This window comes from Chiloscyllium plagiosum, unplaced genomic scaffold (genome assembly GCF_037043375.1).
Source record: "Chiloscyllium plagiosum isolate Xiang-an unplaced genomic scaffold, Cpla_swu_hap1 HiC_scaffold_12, whole genome shotgun sequence".
Taxonomy (NCBI): domain Eukaryota; kingdom Metazoa; phylum Chordata; class Chondrichthyes; order Orectolobiformes; family Hemiscylliidae; genus Chiloscyllium; species Chiloscyllium plagiosum.
This window is the reverse complement of record NW_028270150.1, coordinates 80,053,780-80,071,212: the sequence shown is the minus strand read 5'-3', so window position 1 is coordinate 80,071,212 and position 17,433 is coordinate 80,053,780. Positions and strand designations below refer to the sequence as shown.

General features: G+C 50.3%; 1 protein-coding gene across 1 annotated transcript in view; it reads left to right on the top strand.

Annotated features, from left to right (window-relative positions):
* The window catches only part of LOC122555000 (pyruvate dehydrogenase E1 component subunit alpha, mitochondrial-like), a 43,693-nt gene that overhangs the window by 5,385 nt on the left and 20,875 nt on the right, over window positions 1-17,433 (top strand). The window contains exons 2-3 of the mRNA XM_043700557.2: window positions 14,114-14,182; window positions 15,682-15,855. Of these exons, the coding sequence (XP_043556492.1) occupies window positions 14,114-14,182; window positions 15,682-15,855 (243 nt within the window). The remainder of the gene's footprint in view (window positions 1-14,113; window positions 14,183-15,681; window positions 15,856-17,433) is intronic.

Genomic DNA, 17,433 nt, shown 5'->3' with positions numbered 1-17,433 from the left:
CCCCCCCCAACACTTCTCCCCCCCCACCCCCAACACTCTTCTCCCCCCCCACCCCCAACACTCTTCTCCCCCCCCACCCCCAACACTCTTCCCCCCCCCACCCCCAACACTCTTCCCCCCCCCACCCCCAACACTCTTCCCCCCCCACCCCCAACACTCTTCCCCCCCCCACCCCCAACACTCTTCCCCCCCCACCCCCAACACACTTCCCCCCCCCACCCCCAACACTCTTCCCCCCCCACCCCCAACACTCTTCCCCCCCCACCCCCAACACTCTCCCCCCCCCACCCCCAACACTCTTCCCCCCCCCACCCCCAACACCTTCCCCCCCCACCCCCACACACTCTCCCCCCCCCACCCCCAACACTCTTCCCCCCCCACCCCCAACACTCTCCCCCCCCACCCCAACACTCTTCCCCCCCCACCCCCAACACTCTCCCCCCCACCCCCAACACCTTCCCCCCCCACCCCCAACACTCTCCCCCCCACCCCCAACACCTCCCCCCCCACCCCCAACACTTCCCCCCCCCACCCCCAACACTCTCCCCCCCCACCCCCAACACCTCCCCCCCCACCCCCACACCCCCCCCCCCCCCCCAACCCCCCCCCCCCCCCCACACCCCCCCCCCCCCCCAACACCTCCCCCCCCACCCCCACAACCCCCCCCCCCCCAACCCCCCCCCCCCCCCACAACCCCCCCCCCCCCCCAACCCTCCCCCCCCACCCCCAACACTCTCCCCCCCCCCCCCCAACACCCCCCCCCCCCCACCCCCAACACCTCCCCCCCACCCCCAACACTCTCCCCCCCCCACCCCCAACACTCTCCCCCCCCACCCCCAACACTCTCCCCCCCCCCACCCCCAACACTCTCCCCCCCCCACCCCCAACACTCTCCCCCCCCACCCCCAACACCTCCCCCCCCCCCCAACCCCCCCCCCCCCCCAACCTCCCCCCCCCACCCCCAACACTCTCCCCCCCCACCCCCCAACACTCTCCCCCCCCACCCCCAACACTCTCCCCCCCCACCCCCAACACTCTTCCCCCCCCACCCCCAACACCTCCCCCCCCACCCCCAACACTCTCCCCCCCCCACCCCCAACACCCTCCCCCCCCCCACCCCCAACACTCTTCCCCCCCCCCCCCCCACAACCCCCCCCCCCCCCCAACACTCTCCCCCCCCACCCCCAACACTCTCCCCCCCCACCCCCAACACCTCCCCCCCCACCCCCAACACTCTCCCCCCCCACCCCCACACTCTTCCCCCCCCCACCCCCAACACTCTTCCCCCCCCCACCCCCCCCAACACCTCCCCCCCCACCCCCAACACTCTTCCCCCCCCACCCCCAACACTCTTCCCCCCCCACCCCCAACACCTCCCCCCCCACCCCCAACACCTTCCCCCCCCACCCCCAACACTCTTCCCCCCCCCCCCCACCCCCAACACTCTTCCCCCCCCACCCCCAACACTCTTCCCCCCCCCACCCCCAACACTCTCCCCCCCCACCCCCCACACTCTTCCCCCCCCACCCCCAACACTCTTCCCCCCCCCACCCCCAACACTCTCCCCCCCCCCCCCAACACTCTCCCCCCCCACCCCCAACACTCTCCCCCCCCACCCCCACACTCTCCCCCCCCCACCCCCCAACACTCCCCCCCCCCCCCCCAACACTCTCCCCCCCCCCACCCCCAACACTCTCCCCCCCCACCCCCAACACTCTCCCCCCCCCCCCAACACTCTCCCCCCCCCCAACACCCCCCCCCCCCAACACTCCCCCCCCCCCAACACTCTCCCCCCCCCCCCAACACTCTCCCCCCCCCCCCCAACACTCTCCCCCCCCCCCCCAACACCTCTCCCCCCCCCCCAACCACTCTCCCCCCCCCCCAACCACTCTCCCCCCCCCCCAACACTCCCCCCCCCCCCAACACTCTCCCCCCCCCCCAACACTCCTCCCCCCCCCCCAACACTCTCTCCCCCCCCCCCAACACTCTCTCCCCCCCCCCCAACACTCTCCCCCCCCCCAACACTCTCTCCCCCCCCCCAACACTCTCCCCCCCCCCCAACACTCTCCCCCCCCCCCAACACTCTCTCCCCCCCCCCCAACACTCTCCCCCCCCCCCAACACTCCCCCCCCCCAACACTCCCCCCCCCCAACACTCCTCCCCCCCCCAACACTCTCTCCCCCCCCCCCAACACTCTCTCCCCCCCCCCCAACACACTCTCCCCCCCCCCCCAACACTCTCTCCCCCCCCCCAACACTCTCTCCCCCCCCCCCCAACCACTCTCTCCCCCCCCCCAACACTCTCTCCCCCCCCAACACTCTCTCCCCCCCCAACACTCTCTCCCCCCCCAACACTCTCTCCCCCCCCCCCAACACACTCTCCCCCCCCCCAACACTCTCTCCCCCCCCCCCAACACTCTCCCCCCCCCAACACTCTCCCCCCCCAACACTCTCCCCCCCCCAACACTCTCTCCCCCCCCCAACACTCTCCCCCCCCCAACACTCTCTCCCCCCCCCCAACACTCTCTCCCCCCCAACACTCTCTCCCCCCCCAACACTCTCTCCCCCCCAACACTCTCTCCCCCCCCAACACTCTCTCCCCCCCAACACTCTCTCCCCCCCCAACACTCTCTCCCCCCCAACACTCTCCCCCCCCCAACACTCTCCCCCCCCCAACACTCTCCCCCCCCAACACTCTCTCCCCCCCCAACACTCTCCCCCCCCCAACACTCTCTCCCCCCCCAACACTCTCCCCCCCCCAACACTCTCCCCCCCCCAACACTCTCCCCCCCCCAACACTCTCTCCCCCCCAACACTCTCTCCCCCCCAACACTCTCTCCCCCCCCAACACTCTCTCCCCCCCAACACACTCTCCCCCCCAACACTCTCTCCCCCCCAACACTCTCTCCCCCCCAACACTCTCTCCCCCCCAACACTCTCTCCCCCCCCAACACTCTCCCCCCCCAACACTCTCTCCCCCCCAACACTCACTCCCCCCCCAACACTCTCTCCCCCCCAACACTCTCTCCCCCCCAACACTCCTCCCCCCCCAACACTCTCTCCCCCCCAACACTCTCTCCCCCCCAACACTCTCTCCCCCCCAACACTCACTCCCCCCCAACACTCACTCCCCCCCAACACTCTCCCCCCCCCAACACTCTCCCCCCCCAACACTCTCTCCCCCCCCAACACTCTCTCCCCCCCAACACTCTCCCCCCCCAACACTCTCTCCCCCCCAACACTCTCCCCCCCCAACACTCTCTCCCCCCCCAACACTCTCTCCCCCCCCAACACTCTCTCCCCCCCCAACACTCTCTCCCCCCCAACACACTCTCCCCCCCCAACACTCTCTCCCCCCCAACACTCTCTCCCCCCCAACACTCTCTCCCCCCCAACACTCTCCCCCCCCAACACTCTCTCCCCCCCAACACTCTCCCCCCCCAACACTCTCCCCCCCCAACACTCTCACCCCCCCAACACTCTCTCCCCCCCAACACTCTCTCCCCCCCAACACACTCTCCCCCCCCAACACTCTCTCCCCCCCAACACTCTCTCCCCCCCCAACACTCTCTCCCCCCCAACACTCTCTCCCCCCCCAACACTCTCTCCCCCCCCAACACTCTCTCCCCCCCAACACTCTCTCCCCCCCAACACTCTCTCCCCCCCAACACTCTCTCCCCCCCAACACTCTCTCCCCCCCAACACTCTCTCCCCCCAACACTCTCTCCCCCCCAACACTCTCTCCCCCCCAACACTCTCTCCCCCCCAACACTCTCTCCCCCCCAACACTCTCTCCCCCCCAACACTCTCTCCCCCCCCAACACTCTCTCCCCCCCAACACTCTCTCCCCCCCAACACTCTCTCCCCCCCAACACTCTCTCCCCCCACCCCCCCCCAACACTCTCTCCCCCCCAACACTCTCTCCCCCCCCAACACTCTCTCCCCCCCAACACTCTCTCCCCCCCAACACTCTCTCCCCCCCAACACTCTCTCCCCCCCAACACTCTCTCCCCCCCAACACTCTCTCCCCCCCAACACTCTCTCCCCCCCAACACTCTCTCCCCCCCAACACTCTCTCCCCCCCAACACTCTCTCCCCCCCAACACTCTCTCCCCCCCAACACTCTCTCCCCCCCAACACTCTCTCCCCCCCAACACTCTCTCCCCCCCAACACTCTCTCCCCCCCAACACTCTCTCCCCCCCAACACTCTCTCCCCCCCAACACTCTCTCCCCCCCAACACTCTCTCCCCCCCAACACTCTCTCCCCCCCAACACTCTCTCCCCCCCAACACTCTCTCCCCCCCAACACTCTCTCCCCCCCAACACTCTCTCCCCCCCAACACTCTCTCCCCCCCAACACTCTCTCCCCCCCAACACTCTCTCCCCCCCAACACTCTCTCCCCCCCAACACTCTCTCCCCCCCAACACTCTCTCCCCCCAACACTCTCTCCCCCCCAACACTCTCTCCCCCCCAACACTCTCTCCCCCCCAACACTCTCTCCCCCCCAACACTCTCTCCCCCCCAACACTCTCTCCCCCCCCCCCCCCAACACTCTCTCCCCCCCCCCCCCAACACTCTCTCCCCCCCCCAACACTCTCTCCCCCCCCCCAACCACTCTCTCCCCCCCCCAACCACTCTCTCCCCCCCCCAACCACTCTCTCCCCCCCCCAACCACTCTCTCCCCCCCCCCCCAACCACTCTCTCCCCCCCCCCCCAACCACTCTCTCTCCCCCCCCCCCCCAACCACTCTCTCTCCCCCCCCCCCAACCACTCTCTCCCCCCCCCCAACCACTCTCTCCCCCCCCCCCAACCACTCTCTCCCCCCCCCCAACCACTCTCTCCCCCCCCCCCCAACCACTCTCTCCCCCCCCCCCAACCACTCTCTCCCCCCCCCCCCAACCACTCTCTCCCCCCCCCCAACCACTCTCCCCCCCCCCCCAACCACTCTCTCCCCCCCCCCCCCAACCACTCTCTCCCCCCCCAACCACTCTCTTCCCCCCCCCCCCCCCAACCACTCTCTCCCCCCCCCCCCCCCCCAACCACTCTCTTCCCCCCCCCCCCAACCACTCTCTCTCCCCCCCCCCCAACCACACTCTCCCCCCCCCCCCCCCCCCACCCTCTGTTCTCTAGAATATATATAAATTTGGATTTCAGTTTTTCTTAAAAGTAGCCTTTCCCTGTAATTTTGTTCTACATTTTCCATTATTCAGATGGTTTCTGGTACACCTCAGCACCAGAATGATTTTGAGTGTTTTTATTGACAATTGGAATTGTTTATGAATTTATTTACAATTAGGATTATCCTTCATAGAACATGAACATTACAGCGCAGTACAGGCCCTTCAGCCCTCGCTGTTGCGTTGACCTGTGAAACCATCTATCCTACACTATTCCATTTTCCTCCATATGTTTAACCAATGACTTTTTAAATGCCCTTAAAGTTAGCGAGTCTACTACTGTTGTAGGCAGGGTGTTCCACGCCTGTACTATTGAGTAAAGAAACTCCCTCTGACATCTATCCTATATCTATCACCCCTCAATTTAAAACTATATGTCCCTGGATGTTCGCCATCACCATCCGATGAAAAAGGCTGTCACTGTCCACCCTATTTAACCTTCTGATTATCTTATGTCTCAATTAAGTCGCCTCTCAACCTTCGTCCCTCTAACAAAAACAGCCTCAAGTCCCTCCGCCTTTCCTCATAAGACCTTCTCTCCATACCGGGCAACATCCTAGTAAATCACCTCTGAACCCTTTCCAACGCTTCCACATCCTTCCTATAATGCGGTGACCAGAACTGTATGCAATACTGCCAAGTGTGGCTGCACCAGAGTTTTGTACAGTTGCACCATGACCTCATGGCAATTTATTTTTGTTTTTGTGTGTCTGTGTTGTGTCAGTCTTAGTGCAGTTAGACATGAAACTAGTTTTGGTTATCTTTTTAGTCATAGTTCCACAACATAATATCGAACTTGTCGTGCATAAGGAGTACTTTTGAAAAACAGTGAGCTCCTATGTCATATAACTGTTTAATGCCCATTCTTCATAGACAATCTCTTCCTTGTTCTCTAGAATGACAGGAGTAGGGTTGGTGGGAAGTGGAAGAAAGCAGACAGGGAATTCTGTATATGGATCAAATATGACATCACTTCATGATTATAAACCACTTGTCCTATGTTATTATGCTGTCTGATATTGCCTGACTCCCTGGCTGGATTCTATTCCCTGTAATTCATTTCAGATTCTTGCTGTACTATATACACTTGGAGTACTTCTGGTTTTAAAATGGAGCTTTGATGGTTAAAGTTTATGTAAATTATAGTAGTCCTCATTAGTAGGTGGCTAGTTTGCAGTGCAGAATGACGCCAGCTTGGGTTCAATTCCTGAGTCTGCTGAGGTTACCACAAAGGTCCCATCTTCTCACTCTCGCCCCTCACCTGAGAAATGGTGAACTCTGGTTCAATCTGTCACTTGTCATCTCTCTAATGAGAGAGGGCAGTCCCATGGTCCTCTGGGACAATGGTGACTTTACTTATTAGAAGGAGTTAATTTGCTTAAAATACTTCAGGAGATTGTACTGGTTTTGTTTATTTAAATAAGGGGCTTTATTATGGCGTGACTTTGATCTATAACCTTACAGTGAGAACTGGTCTTGCAGAAACTGATAAAATCAATCTCTTCTAGCTGTCTGGCTAAAGTGTATTGTTTGAATGAAAACAGTTAGCTTTGTGCAACTGACCATAATCATTACATTCAAAGTGAAGGTTTTTTAAGCTCTGCAAGTAATCTGGCACATTCCACATGTTTGGATTGTATCCCTTTGGTTGTCTCGTGTGTGCAAAAACAGGTTGATTTGGAAGAATCACAGTCAGTGAATGGTGCTCTTGAATAAAGATAGAATTGGAGCTGTAATCTACTCCTGATATGTGCTGAATCTGAATATAGGCGGACATGAGAAATTTGTAAGCTGCTGCTTTCTACAGCGCTGAGCCTCTGCACCTTGAACATGAATATTTAGGTATTGCACCATTGACTTTACAAGATCCAGGTTTGCCAAATGTTTTGTACACAGGACTGAGACATTGTTTCTGTTGCATGTCAGGCATGTAGAGGCCTCTCAGATATGCATATATTATAGTTGTGTTTTGAGGGTGACCTTGAATCACTTAAAGCCTGCATGACTGCCCAAGCTGGTTTGCTGGTACTAAGAGTGAAGGTTAATTTTGTCCATTTAAATAACACAAAAACAATGATGCTTCTACATGGCTCCATATTCTTGTAGAGGGTTTGAGTCTTTTGCTCATAAGTGCCATGGTTCCATTTAGTTTTTTTTGTCTGCTACCAGTCAGTCACAGAGCAGGCAAGAGAGAATCTCTACATTGGATTTGCATGTGTGTAGATTTTTGTTCAAAACTGGCTATGGATATATTAAGTATTAATTTTATATTAGCAGTAAAATTCTGTTTGCATGTTTTCATCATTTCTTGCTTAGACCAGCAGATCTGCAAAAAATTATAAATGGTAAATTAAATGCATAAAAAAGCAAAGTCACGTGGATATAATTCTAGAGAATGTTCCAAGGCAGTAAGTCTTATTCTATGGAAGTCTTGCATGAACTTTGCTTCTCTTCCATTTTCCAGCTTCAACAATATGGTGCTCAGAGCTTTCTGAAATGGTGGGTGGATTTTGTGGGGTGTGACGATCACACAGATGACCACATTGTTTCTATTTTATGTTGGGAAAGAGCACTGGGGCAACGTGGTGGCTAGGTTGTTAGCACTGTGACCTCATAGCGCCAGGGACCCAGGTTCGATTCCACCCTCGGGTGCCTGTGTGGAGTTTGCATGTTCACCTCATGTTTGTGGGCTTCCTCTGAGTGCTCCTCCCGCAGTCCAGCGATGTGCAGGTTAAGTGGATTGGCCATGCAATTGGAGGGTTACAAGGATAGGGTAGGGGGTGGATCTGGGTGAGATGCTCTTTGGATGGGTGGTGTGGACTCCGGCTGAATGGCCTGCTTCCATACTGTAGGGATTCTGAGAAGTGCGATTGACTAACCTTTTGCCATTCTCGTTGATCCCTGAATAAAACTGCGTCCTTTTTGATCTTATTTTCGTTTTTGCTCATAAGTGCCATGGTTCCATTTAGTGTCCTTGAGTGGCTTTCAGTACCAGCAGAGTTTGCAAACCTATCCGTGGTGCACACTAAAAGAAGAATTGATTAGATTAGATTACTTACAGTGTGGAAACAGGCCCTTCGGCCCAACAAATCCACACCGCCCCGCCGAAGTGCAACCCACCCATACCCCTACATTTACCCCTTACCTAACACTACAGGCAATTTAGTATAGCCAATTCACCTGACCTGCACATCTTTGGACTGTGGGAGGAAACCGGAGCACCCGGAGGAAACCCACGCAGACGCAGGGAGAATGTGCAAACTCCACGCAGTCAGTCCCCTGAGGCGGGAATTGAACCCGGGTCTCTAGCGCTGTGAGGCAACAGTGCTAACCACTGAGCCACCGTGCCGCCCACCAATTGACTTGTACTGTATATCCCTAAAGTGCTTAACTAAAAATATCTCTTCAAATATATTAAAAACGTGCAAGCATTAATAACAAGAGATTCTTTCTCCTTTTACATTTAAAAATAATGCAGTTATAAAATGTGATTTAAATTGCAATCAATTATGGTGCATTTAGCCAAGACATTTAGTGGCTGTGCACAGACGCTGAACTTGTGCCAAGCTCAATTGTAACTTTGATGCCCTGGGGTTGAAGTGTTCCGATGCGGAAGATGAGGCGTTCTTCCTCCAGGCGTCTGGTGGTGAGGGAGCGGCGGTGAAAGAGGCCCAGGACCTCCATGTCCTCGGCAGAGTGGGAATGGGAGTTGAAATGTTGGGCCACAGGGCGGTGTAGTTGATTGGTGCGGGTGTCCCGGAGATGTTCCCTAAAGCGCTCTGCTAGGAGGCGTCCAGTCTCCCCAATGTAGAGGAGACCGCATCGGGAGCAACGGATACAATAAATGATATTAGTGGATGTGCAGGTAAAACTTTGATGGATGTGGAAGGCTCCTTTAGGGCCTTGGATGGAGGTGAGGGAGGAGGTATTGGCGCAGGTTTTGCAGTTCCTGCAGTGGTAGGGGAAGGTGCCAGGATGGGAGGGTGGGTTGTCGTAGGGACGTGGACCTGACCAGGTAGTCTCTGAGGGAACGGTCTTTGCAGAAGGCGGAAAGGGGTGGGGAGGGAAATATATCCCTGGTGGTGGGGTCTGTTTGGAGGTGGCGGAAATGTTGGCGGATGATTTGGTTTATGCGAAGGTTGATAGGGTGTAAGGTGAGCACCAGGGGCGTTCTGTCCTTGTTATGGTTGGAGGGGTGGGGTCTGAGGGTGGAGGTGCGGGATGTAGACGAGATGCGTTGGAGGGCATCTTTAACCACATGGGAAGGGAAATTGCGGTCTCTAAAGAAGGAGGCCATCTGGTGTGTTCTGTGGTGGAACTGGTCCTCCTGGGAGCAGATACAGCGGAGGCAGAGGAATTGGGAATATTGGATGGCATTTTTGCAAGAGGTAGGGTGGGAAGAGGTGTAATCCAGGTAGCTGTGGGAGTCGGTGGGTATGTAAAAAATGTCAGTGTCAAGTCGGTCGTCATGAATGGAGATGAGGAGGGAGGTGTCTGAGATGGTCCAGGTAAATTTAAGGTCAGGGTGGAATGTGTTGGTGAAGTTGATGAATTGCTCAACCTCCTCGCGGGAGCATGAGGTGGCGCCAATGCAGTCATCAATGTAGCCGAGGAAGAGGTGGGGAGTGGTGCCAGTGTAATTACGGAAGATCAACTGTTCTACGTAGCCACCAAAGAGACAGGCATAGCTGGGGCCCATACGTGTGCCCATGGCTACCCATTTGGTCTGGAGGAAGTGGGAGGATTCGAAGGAGAAATTGTTAAGGGTGAGGACCAGTTCGGTGATGAGGTGATGAGGTTCTGTATGGTCTGGGAGATGATGGTTTGGTGATGGGGGGTGGGGTCATGGTCGAGGGGGCACTAGGAAGAGGTGTCCTCGAGTTGGCGTTCGGCTTCAGCAGTGTAGAGGTCGGTGCGCCAGACTACCACTGCGCCCCCTTTATCTGCTGGCTTGATGGTGAGGTGGTTGGAGCAGAGGGATTGGAGGGCTGCGCGTTGTGAGGGTGAGAGGTTGGAGTGGGGGAGGGGGGTAGACAGGTTGAGGTGGTTAATGCCAGTTAAATCTATTGAACCAGATTTCCTGAAGAATAGCAATCAATGAGATTATCACTCTACTCCTTAATGTTAAGAAAAAGCTCTGGACTCCTGTGACATGGTTAAGCGGATAAGTTGTGTGAAGTTCGGATGCTGGGTGAGTGGGATGCTGGGTAAGAGACTGAATATTTAGGTTGGGCCGGGGTGAACAGGAGATATCAGGTCTTGCAGGGAGAGAGTTCTGGTTGGGAATGGAGCAGTGACTGTGTAGGGTCCTGGGGAGGCATAAGAGAAGGTGGCATGGTGGGTTTTGGAATGAGGGTGTGAAGGATGGTGTTGGTGTGTTCGAATGTGGAGGAAGGTATGATTGGTAACTGATCAACGTGACGCTGACTCATTAGTTACATGATAGTATAGGTTTTAATTATCTAACTATAAATTTATACAGCAGAATCCTCTGAAATCTCTGATTTTAAATCAATATTTTTAGGCATTGGGGAATTTCCCATCAGAAATTTTTAATATCCCAAGTAATTTCGAGTCTGCCACATCAGGGGTTCTGCAGGGTCCCAATGCACAGCTCCCTATCTGTTCTGGTAAAATGACTCTCTGGCCATTGGAAAATCCCAGCCAATGCTTCTGGAGAATGTATTAACTATTCAATTCTTCAGGACAAGGGAGGACAAATTCAATTTCCAGAAGCAAGGTATTGTAAATGGCGCAAAAATAAACTGTGCATGTTGGAACATGTCAGGCAGCGTCAGTCGTGAGAAAAACTGAGTTAGTATTTCATCAGAATTATAACAAGTTGGAGATATAATAAGAGCTGTGAATGCTGGAAATCTGAAGCAAACACCAAAAATGCTGGAGAAATTCAGCAAGTCTGGCAGCATCATTCTCAAGTGAGAAGGTAACTTTTAAAAAAGGTTTTGCGATTTACATATGAAAAACTACAACCAACGTGGTCATTCTAACAGATGCCTCACAGCGCCAGAGACCTGGGTTCAATTCCCGCCTCAGGCGACTCTGTGTGGAGTTTGCACATTCTCCCCGTGTCTGCGTGGGTTTCCTCCGGTTTCCTCCCACAATCCAAAAATGCGCACAGTAGGTGAATTGGCCATGCTAAATTGCCCGTAGTGTTAGTTGAAGGGGTAGATGTAGGGGAATGGGTCTGGGTGGGTTGCGCTTCGGCGAGTCGGTGTGGACTTGTTGGGCTGAAGGGCTTGTTTCCACACTGTAAGTAATCTAATCTAATTTTAATAAATATTCCAGGTCTTTTTTCAATAAACTTCTGCTATAAATTCTGTGTCTTACAACCTTATATGCCACAACTACGTGATGAAGGAGCAGTGCTCCAAAAGCTAGTGCTTCCAATTAAACCTGTTGGACAATAACCTGGTGTTGTGATTTTTTTTAACTTTGTACACCTAGTATATGTTTGATCTCCCAGATGTAAATGAGAATGCACCTGATTGGATTCAAGTCAAGCTGCTGTTTCTAATGAGGGCTTATTCCTGAAGAAGGGCTTATGCCCGAAACGTCGATTCTCCTGTTCCTTGGATGCTGCCTGACCTGCTGCGCTTTTCCAGCAACACATTTTCAGCTGTTTCTAATGAACTAATCAAAAATCTTGGGAAGAGAGAGCTAGATTTTCTGTCACTCTGTCTAGAAACACACAAACAGAAGCAGCTTGTCAAGATCCCAAGCAACTGTCCCATGGGTTTGAAGTGCTTCAGATTGTTCACTGCCCCTTATCATATGATCTTTCAGACCTCCTCTTCAACCTGCAAGCAACGCAGTAGGCAGGTTGTAATGCAATAGTAACGTCTGAGTCAGGATGCCTGGCTTCAAGACCAACCTACTCCAGAATGTGTAATCATATCTCTGAACAGGTCATTTACAAAATATTAGAAAATAAGTTGCTCCCTATTAGAAAAAAACTCCATACACTGAACTTGAACCAGATTTTGAACTTTTTGGCAGACATGTGTTCCAAGGTCTCTTTCTTCCTCTACCATTCTGAATTTTCTCCCATTCTGTATTTCCTTGCTTTGTTTGCCCTACTCAAATGCATAACCTCATTCTCTTTGGGATTGACTTCCATTTGCCAATTGACCAAATTATTGACATCATTCTATAGTCAACAGCCATCTCTCGATTATTAACTATCTGGTTAATTTTTGTCTGCTGATTTCCTAAATGTCCTTCCCACATTTACAGCTGAAACATTTATGTATGCTACAAACATCAAGAGACCTAACATTGAACCTTGTGGAACACCATTGAAAACTGCTTTCTGTTTAGAAAAGCATTTGTCAACCCTTATCACTGAGTTAGATTTTAGATTCAGCTTTCCACGCATTTGTGTGCTATGGCGTCTAATTTTCTTGAACTTGAACAAATAATCCTTGCTGAGACGTCTTCGAGTCATAGAGATGTACAACATGGAAACAGACCCTTCGGTCCAACCTGTCCATGCCGACCAGATACCCCAACCCAATTGAGTCCCACCTGCCAGCACTCGGCCCATATCCCTCCAAACCCTTCCTATTCATATACCCATCCAAATGCCTTTTAAATGCTGCAATTGTACCAGCCTCCACCACTTCCTCTGGCAGCTCAATCCATACACGTTCCATCCTCTGCGTGAAAAAGTTGCCCCTTAGGTCTCTTTTTATATCTTTCCACCTCTCACCCTAAACCTATGCCCCCACCCCAGGGAAAATACCTTATCTATTTATCCTATCCATGCTCCTCATGATTTTATAAACCTCTATAAGGTCACCCCTCAACCTCCGATGCTCCAGGGAAAACAGCACAAGCCTGTTCAGCCTCTCCCTATAGCTCAAATCCTCCAACCCTGGCAACACTGTTGTATATCTTTTCTGACCCCTTTCAAGTTTCACAACATCTTTCCGATAAGAAGGAGACCAGAATTGCCCACAATATTCCAACAATGGCCTAACCAAAGTCCTGTACAGCTGCAACATGACCTCCCAACTCCTGTCTTCAGTACTCTGATCAATAAAAGAAAGCATACCAAACGCTGCCTTCACTATCCTATCTACCTGCAACTCCACTTTCAAGGAGCTATGAACCTGCACTCGAAGGTCTCTTTGTTCAGCAACACTCTCTAGAACCTTACCATTAAGTGTAGAAGTCCTGCTAAGATTTGCTTTCCCAAAATGCAGCACCTCGCATTTACCTGAATTAAACTCCATCTGTCACTTCTCAGCCCATTGGCCCATTTGATCAAAATCCTGTTGTAGGCTGAGGTGACCTTCTTCGCTGTCCACTACACCTCCAATTTTGGTGTCATCTGCAAACTTACTAACTGTACCTCTTATGCTCGCATCCAAATTATTTATGTAAATGACAAGACGATCCAGCACCGATCCTTGTGGCACTCCACTGGTCACAGGCCTCCAGTCTGAAAAACAGTCTGTGCAGAACCAACGGTTTTACTGCTCTGTAAGGTTAAATTAAAAACTGTCTCTGTTCTGATGGTTTGTGATATCTTTTAAAGCAGAACAGGGAACTCTCCTGATGTCCAGGCTAACTTTCTTCATTGACTCAGCACCACCAGAAGCAGATTAATGGTTCATCTCTCCTTCAGAGTAATTTGTATATGCTAAACTGATAAAGCACTCCTAATGAAATGTAATGTGTCAGCACTACTATTGGGATTGTAGTCTCCTAGTGGGCAAATATAATCCATTATGTTGTAATAAACTGAAATCCTATTTACCAGTAGTCTTGCTGCAAATGCAAGACTTGAATTTGCCCATCTATAGTTGCTAGTTTAATCTTTCTGATGCACTACTCACCTGTGCACCTCACAATGGTTTTTGATTTCTCTGTTCATATTTGGATTTTAGAATTCTGTTTATTTTTCTTTCAGCCTGCAAAAGTTCTAGTAGGATCTCGCAATTATGCAGACTTTGCATCTGAAGCATCCTTTGACATTAAGGTATTAGGTTTTTGTTTTCTTAACTCAACTATAGTTATTTATGAAATATTAATCCTAATTCAAGTAAAGCCTTAAGCTTCCCTTTTTGAGCAAATGAGAACGTTAGTAAAAAAGAAGCAACTGCTTTTCAAAGCAAAACATACCCTTGGAATGTAAAATGAAGATGTAACATCACGTTCGACACGGGTTGTACTGTCAAGAGTAAAATATTATGATTCAAAAGTCCTTACATTTTAAGTGGTATACTCATTTACAAAAATGTACAAAGAAGTAATTGCATCAGTGGTTACATGCTGTATTGACAGTTGTTTGTATATTCATTTTAGCCTTGGAGAAACATACCTTTAGTTAGACCAGCTGTTACTTTCCTCAACTAACATAATTTCAATAAACTTTTTGGCATTGCACTCCAGAAAATATTCATCAAATGGAACTCAAATTGACTTTTATTCTGTAATTTTCTTGCACATTTTGTGGGCATGGTGTTATTAAGAACAGAGGTGAAAAATGCGGTGCTGGAAAAACACAGCAGGCCAGGCAGCATCCGAGGAGCAGGAGAATCAACGTCTTGGACTGAAGACGGGCTTATGCCCGCAATGTCGATTCTCCTGCTCCTCGGATGCTGCCTGGCCTGCTGTGTTTTTCCAGCACCACATATTTCAACTCTGGTACTCCAGCATCTGCAGTCCTCACTTTCTCCCTGTTATTAAGAACAGACAACCCAAGAGAAAGCTCGGAGTGACACCTCATGAATTTATTTAACCTATTAGATATATTCCATTAATACTAATTTTATTCCTTGCCTTATGTGTGTATAATTTGAAATCGGTTAAACGTTTAAGCACCAATTGAAATTCCGATATTATTTTTCCCATGCCTTTCCCTTCATTTTCGAATTGCCTGCTTGTATTCTTCAAGACTTAAACAGAATGTGTGAAATACAAGGTAAAAGTAATACCTGAGGAGCACATTGTGAAACCTCCTTATGGAGAGCAAGTGTAACATAAGAAGTTGAGAAAGGGGAAGAAAGATTGATCTGGCAGTATGGAAGTCATTTCTGCACATTCCCAATACACTCATTTACTGCCTGCTGTTACTCCCATCTGTGCTTCATGAAGGAAGCAAATGTGAAAAGATGGATAACTTTATAAAAATTGTAAAAATCCAAGAGATATTCTGTCCATATGTAAATAAGCCCTCACTAATAATTCTACCTTAACTTTTGCTCAGTGATAAATCTTCGTTTTTACAAATTTCAAACCCTCAGCATGAAAATAGCTGATGCCAGCCACTAAACAGAATTCAAGTTAATCATTTTTCCATATGCGGTGGTACACTCATATATCTGTTTGTGTCAGAACGATTTGATACAATCCCAATATGTAGAACATTTAATGGTTATTAGCATTTTTAGGGAAGTCTGTGTTTAATATTCTGTGCATACTTGCAGTATTGCTGTTTTCAGACATTTTGTTGTAAAGGATTATTTTTAAATACAGAAATGTGACTTGCATCGTCTTGAAGAAGGTCCTGCAACCACAGTCATCCTGACCAGAGAAGATGGCCTTAAGTACTACCGGATAATGCAATTAGTTCGTCGTATGGAGCTCAAAGCAGATCAGCTGTACAAACAGAAGATCATTCGTGGGTTCTGCCATTTGTGTGATGGTCAAGTATGTATAAGGAAAATGACTGATGTAATGACTGGTTAAAAGAAACGTTTCATTAAAGCAATCTACAAAATGAACTATTCGTACCTAATTAAAAGTGGATCCTGGAATCACACGTGAAAGTCCACAGGAAAAATTTCAATTATTGAAAATTGTTAGAAAAATCAGTTTTATATACTTTTTTTAAACAATTGTATAGCCATTGTGCATTGAAAGTCTCTCTCATATGGTATTGATGTAATCTTAATACAATTCAAATATAAACCGTTATATTCTAAGATCATTATGCTGAGGTTCTCTTAAAGGTTAGGTTTGAAAATCTAAGATTCAATGCCTAGCAGGAGACATTTATGGGAATTCATCTTTTCCATCCCACATAATGAGGAGTAGAGTGTTCTGTCAAATCTGCCAATTGAAAAGATTGAGAAATGGTTCAATTGACTTGTAAATCAGGCCTGATGAAGTGCAATTGTCATGAAACCTTAAACTGTTTCTCTTTCCACAGCCTGACCTGATGAGCATTTGCAGCAATTTTCAAATTTCTAGGATATCCAGTGATGTATTTAGAGGGTGACTGTTTGTATTGTGTACTTCCTTATTAATATGCTACATACTCATTTTCTAATTAGTTTATTTGTTTCCATATTAACAACACCAAAATTGGTGACAGAGTAAGGTTTTCAAAGATTACGAAGATATCTTGATGAAAGGGGTCAATGGGCTGAAAAATGGCAGATGGCGTTCAATCTGAATAAATGTTGTGCCAAAATGCAATACCTCGCAAACAAGAGTAGGGCTTATAAAATTAATAGTAGGGCCTTAGGTAGTGTTGTAGAACAGACACGTAGGAGTTCAGGTACGTAATTCTTTGAAGTTTGCATCACATAAACAGGGTGGTTAAAAAGGCATTTGGCACACTTGCTTCATTGTTCAGTCTTTTGAGTATTGGAGTTGGGAAATCATGTTGGGGGTATACAGGATATTGATGAAGCCTCTTCTGGAATATTGTCTAGTTCTAGTCACCCATAGGATACGATTAAACAGGAGAGGGTTCAGAAGAAATTTACAGTATGTTGCCAGTTGTGGAAGGTTTGACTTATAAAGAAAGGTCCCAGTCTATCCAGCCTTTCACTGGAGTGGAAGAAGTTGAGAAGTAATCTTATAGAAGTTTATAAAATAACAAGGGGTATAGACAGAGTTAATGGTGGTTGTCTTTTACCTAGAATGGGGGGGTTTCAAGACTAGGGTGGCACATTCCTAAAGTGAGAGTAGAGAAATTTAAGAAAGGTACGATGATGGCAATTTTTTTTACATAAAAGGTGGTTTGTGTATGGAATGAACATTCAGAAGTGGTGGATGCGGGTACAATTACAACATTTACAAGAATCTTGGATATGTACATCAATAGGAAACGTTTGGAGGAACAAGGGCTTGGAGAAGGCAGGTGGGATTATGGCATGGGCTGGTTGGACCAAAGGGTCTGTTTCTGTGCTGTATAACTCTGACTCTAAGTCTTGCTCTGGCGTGTACTTTGTTTTTCTTTTAACTGTGTAGTTTCTGGTTCTGCTGAAACCATTAATT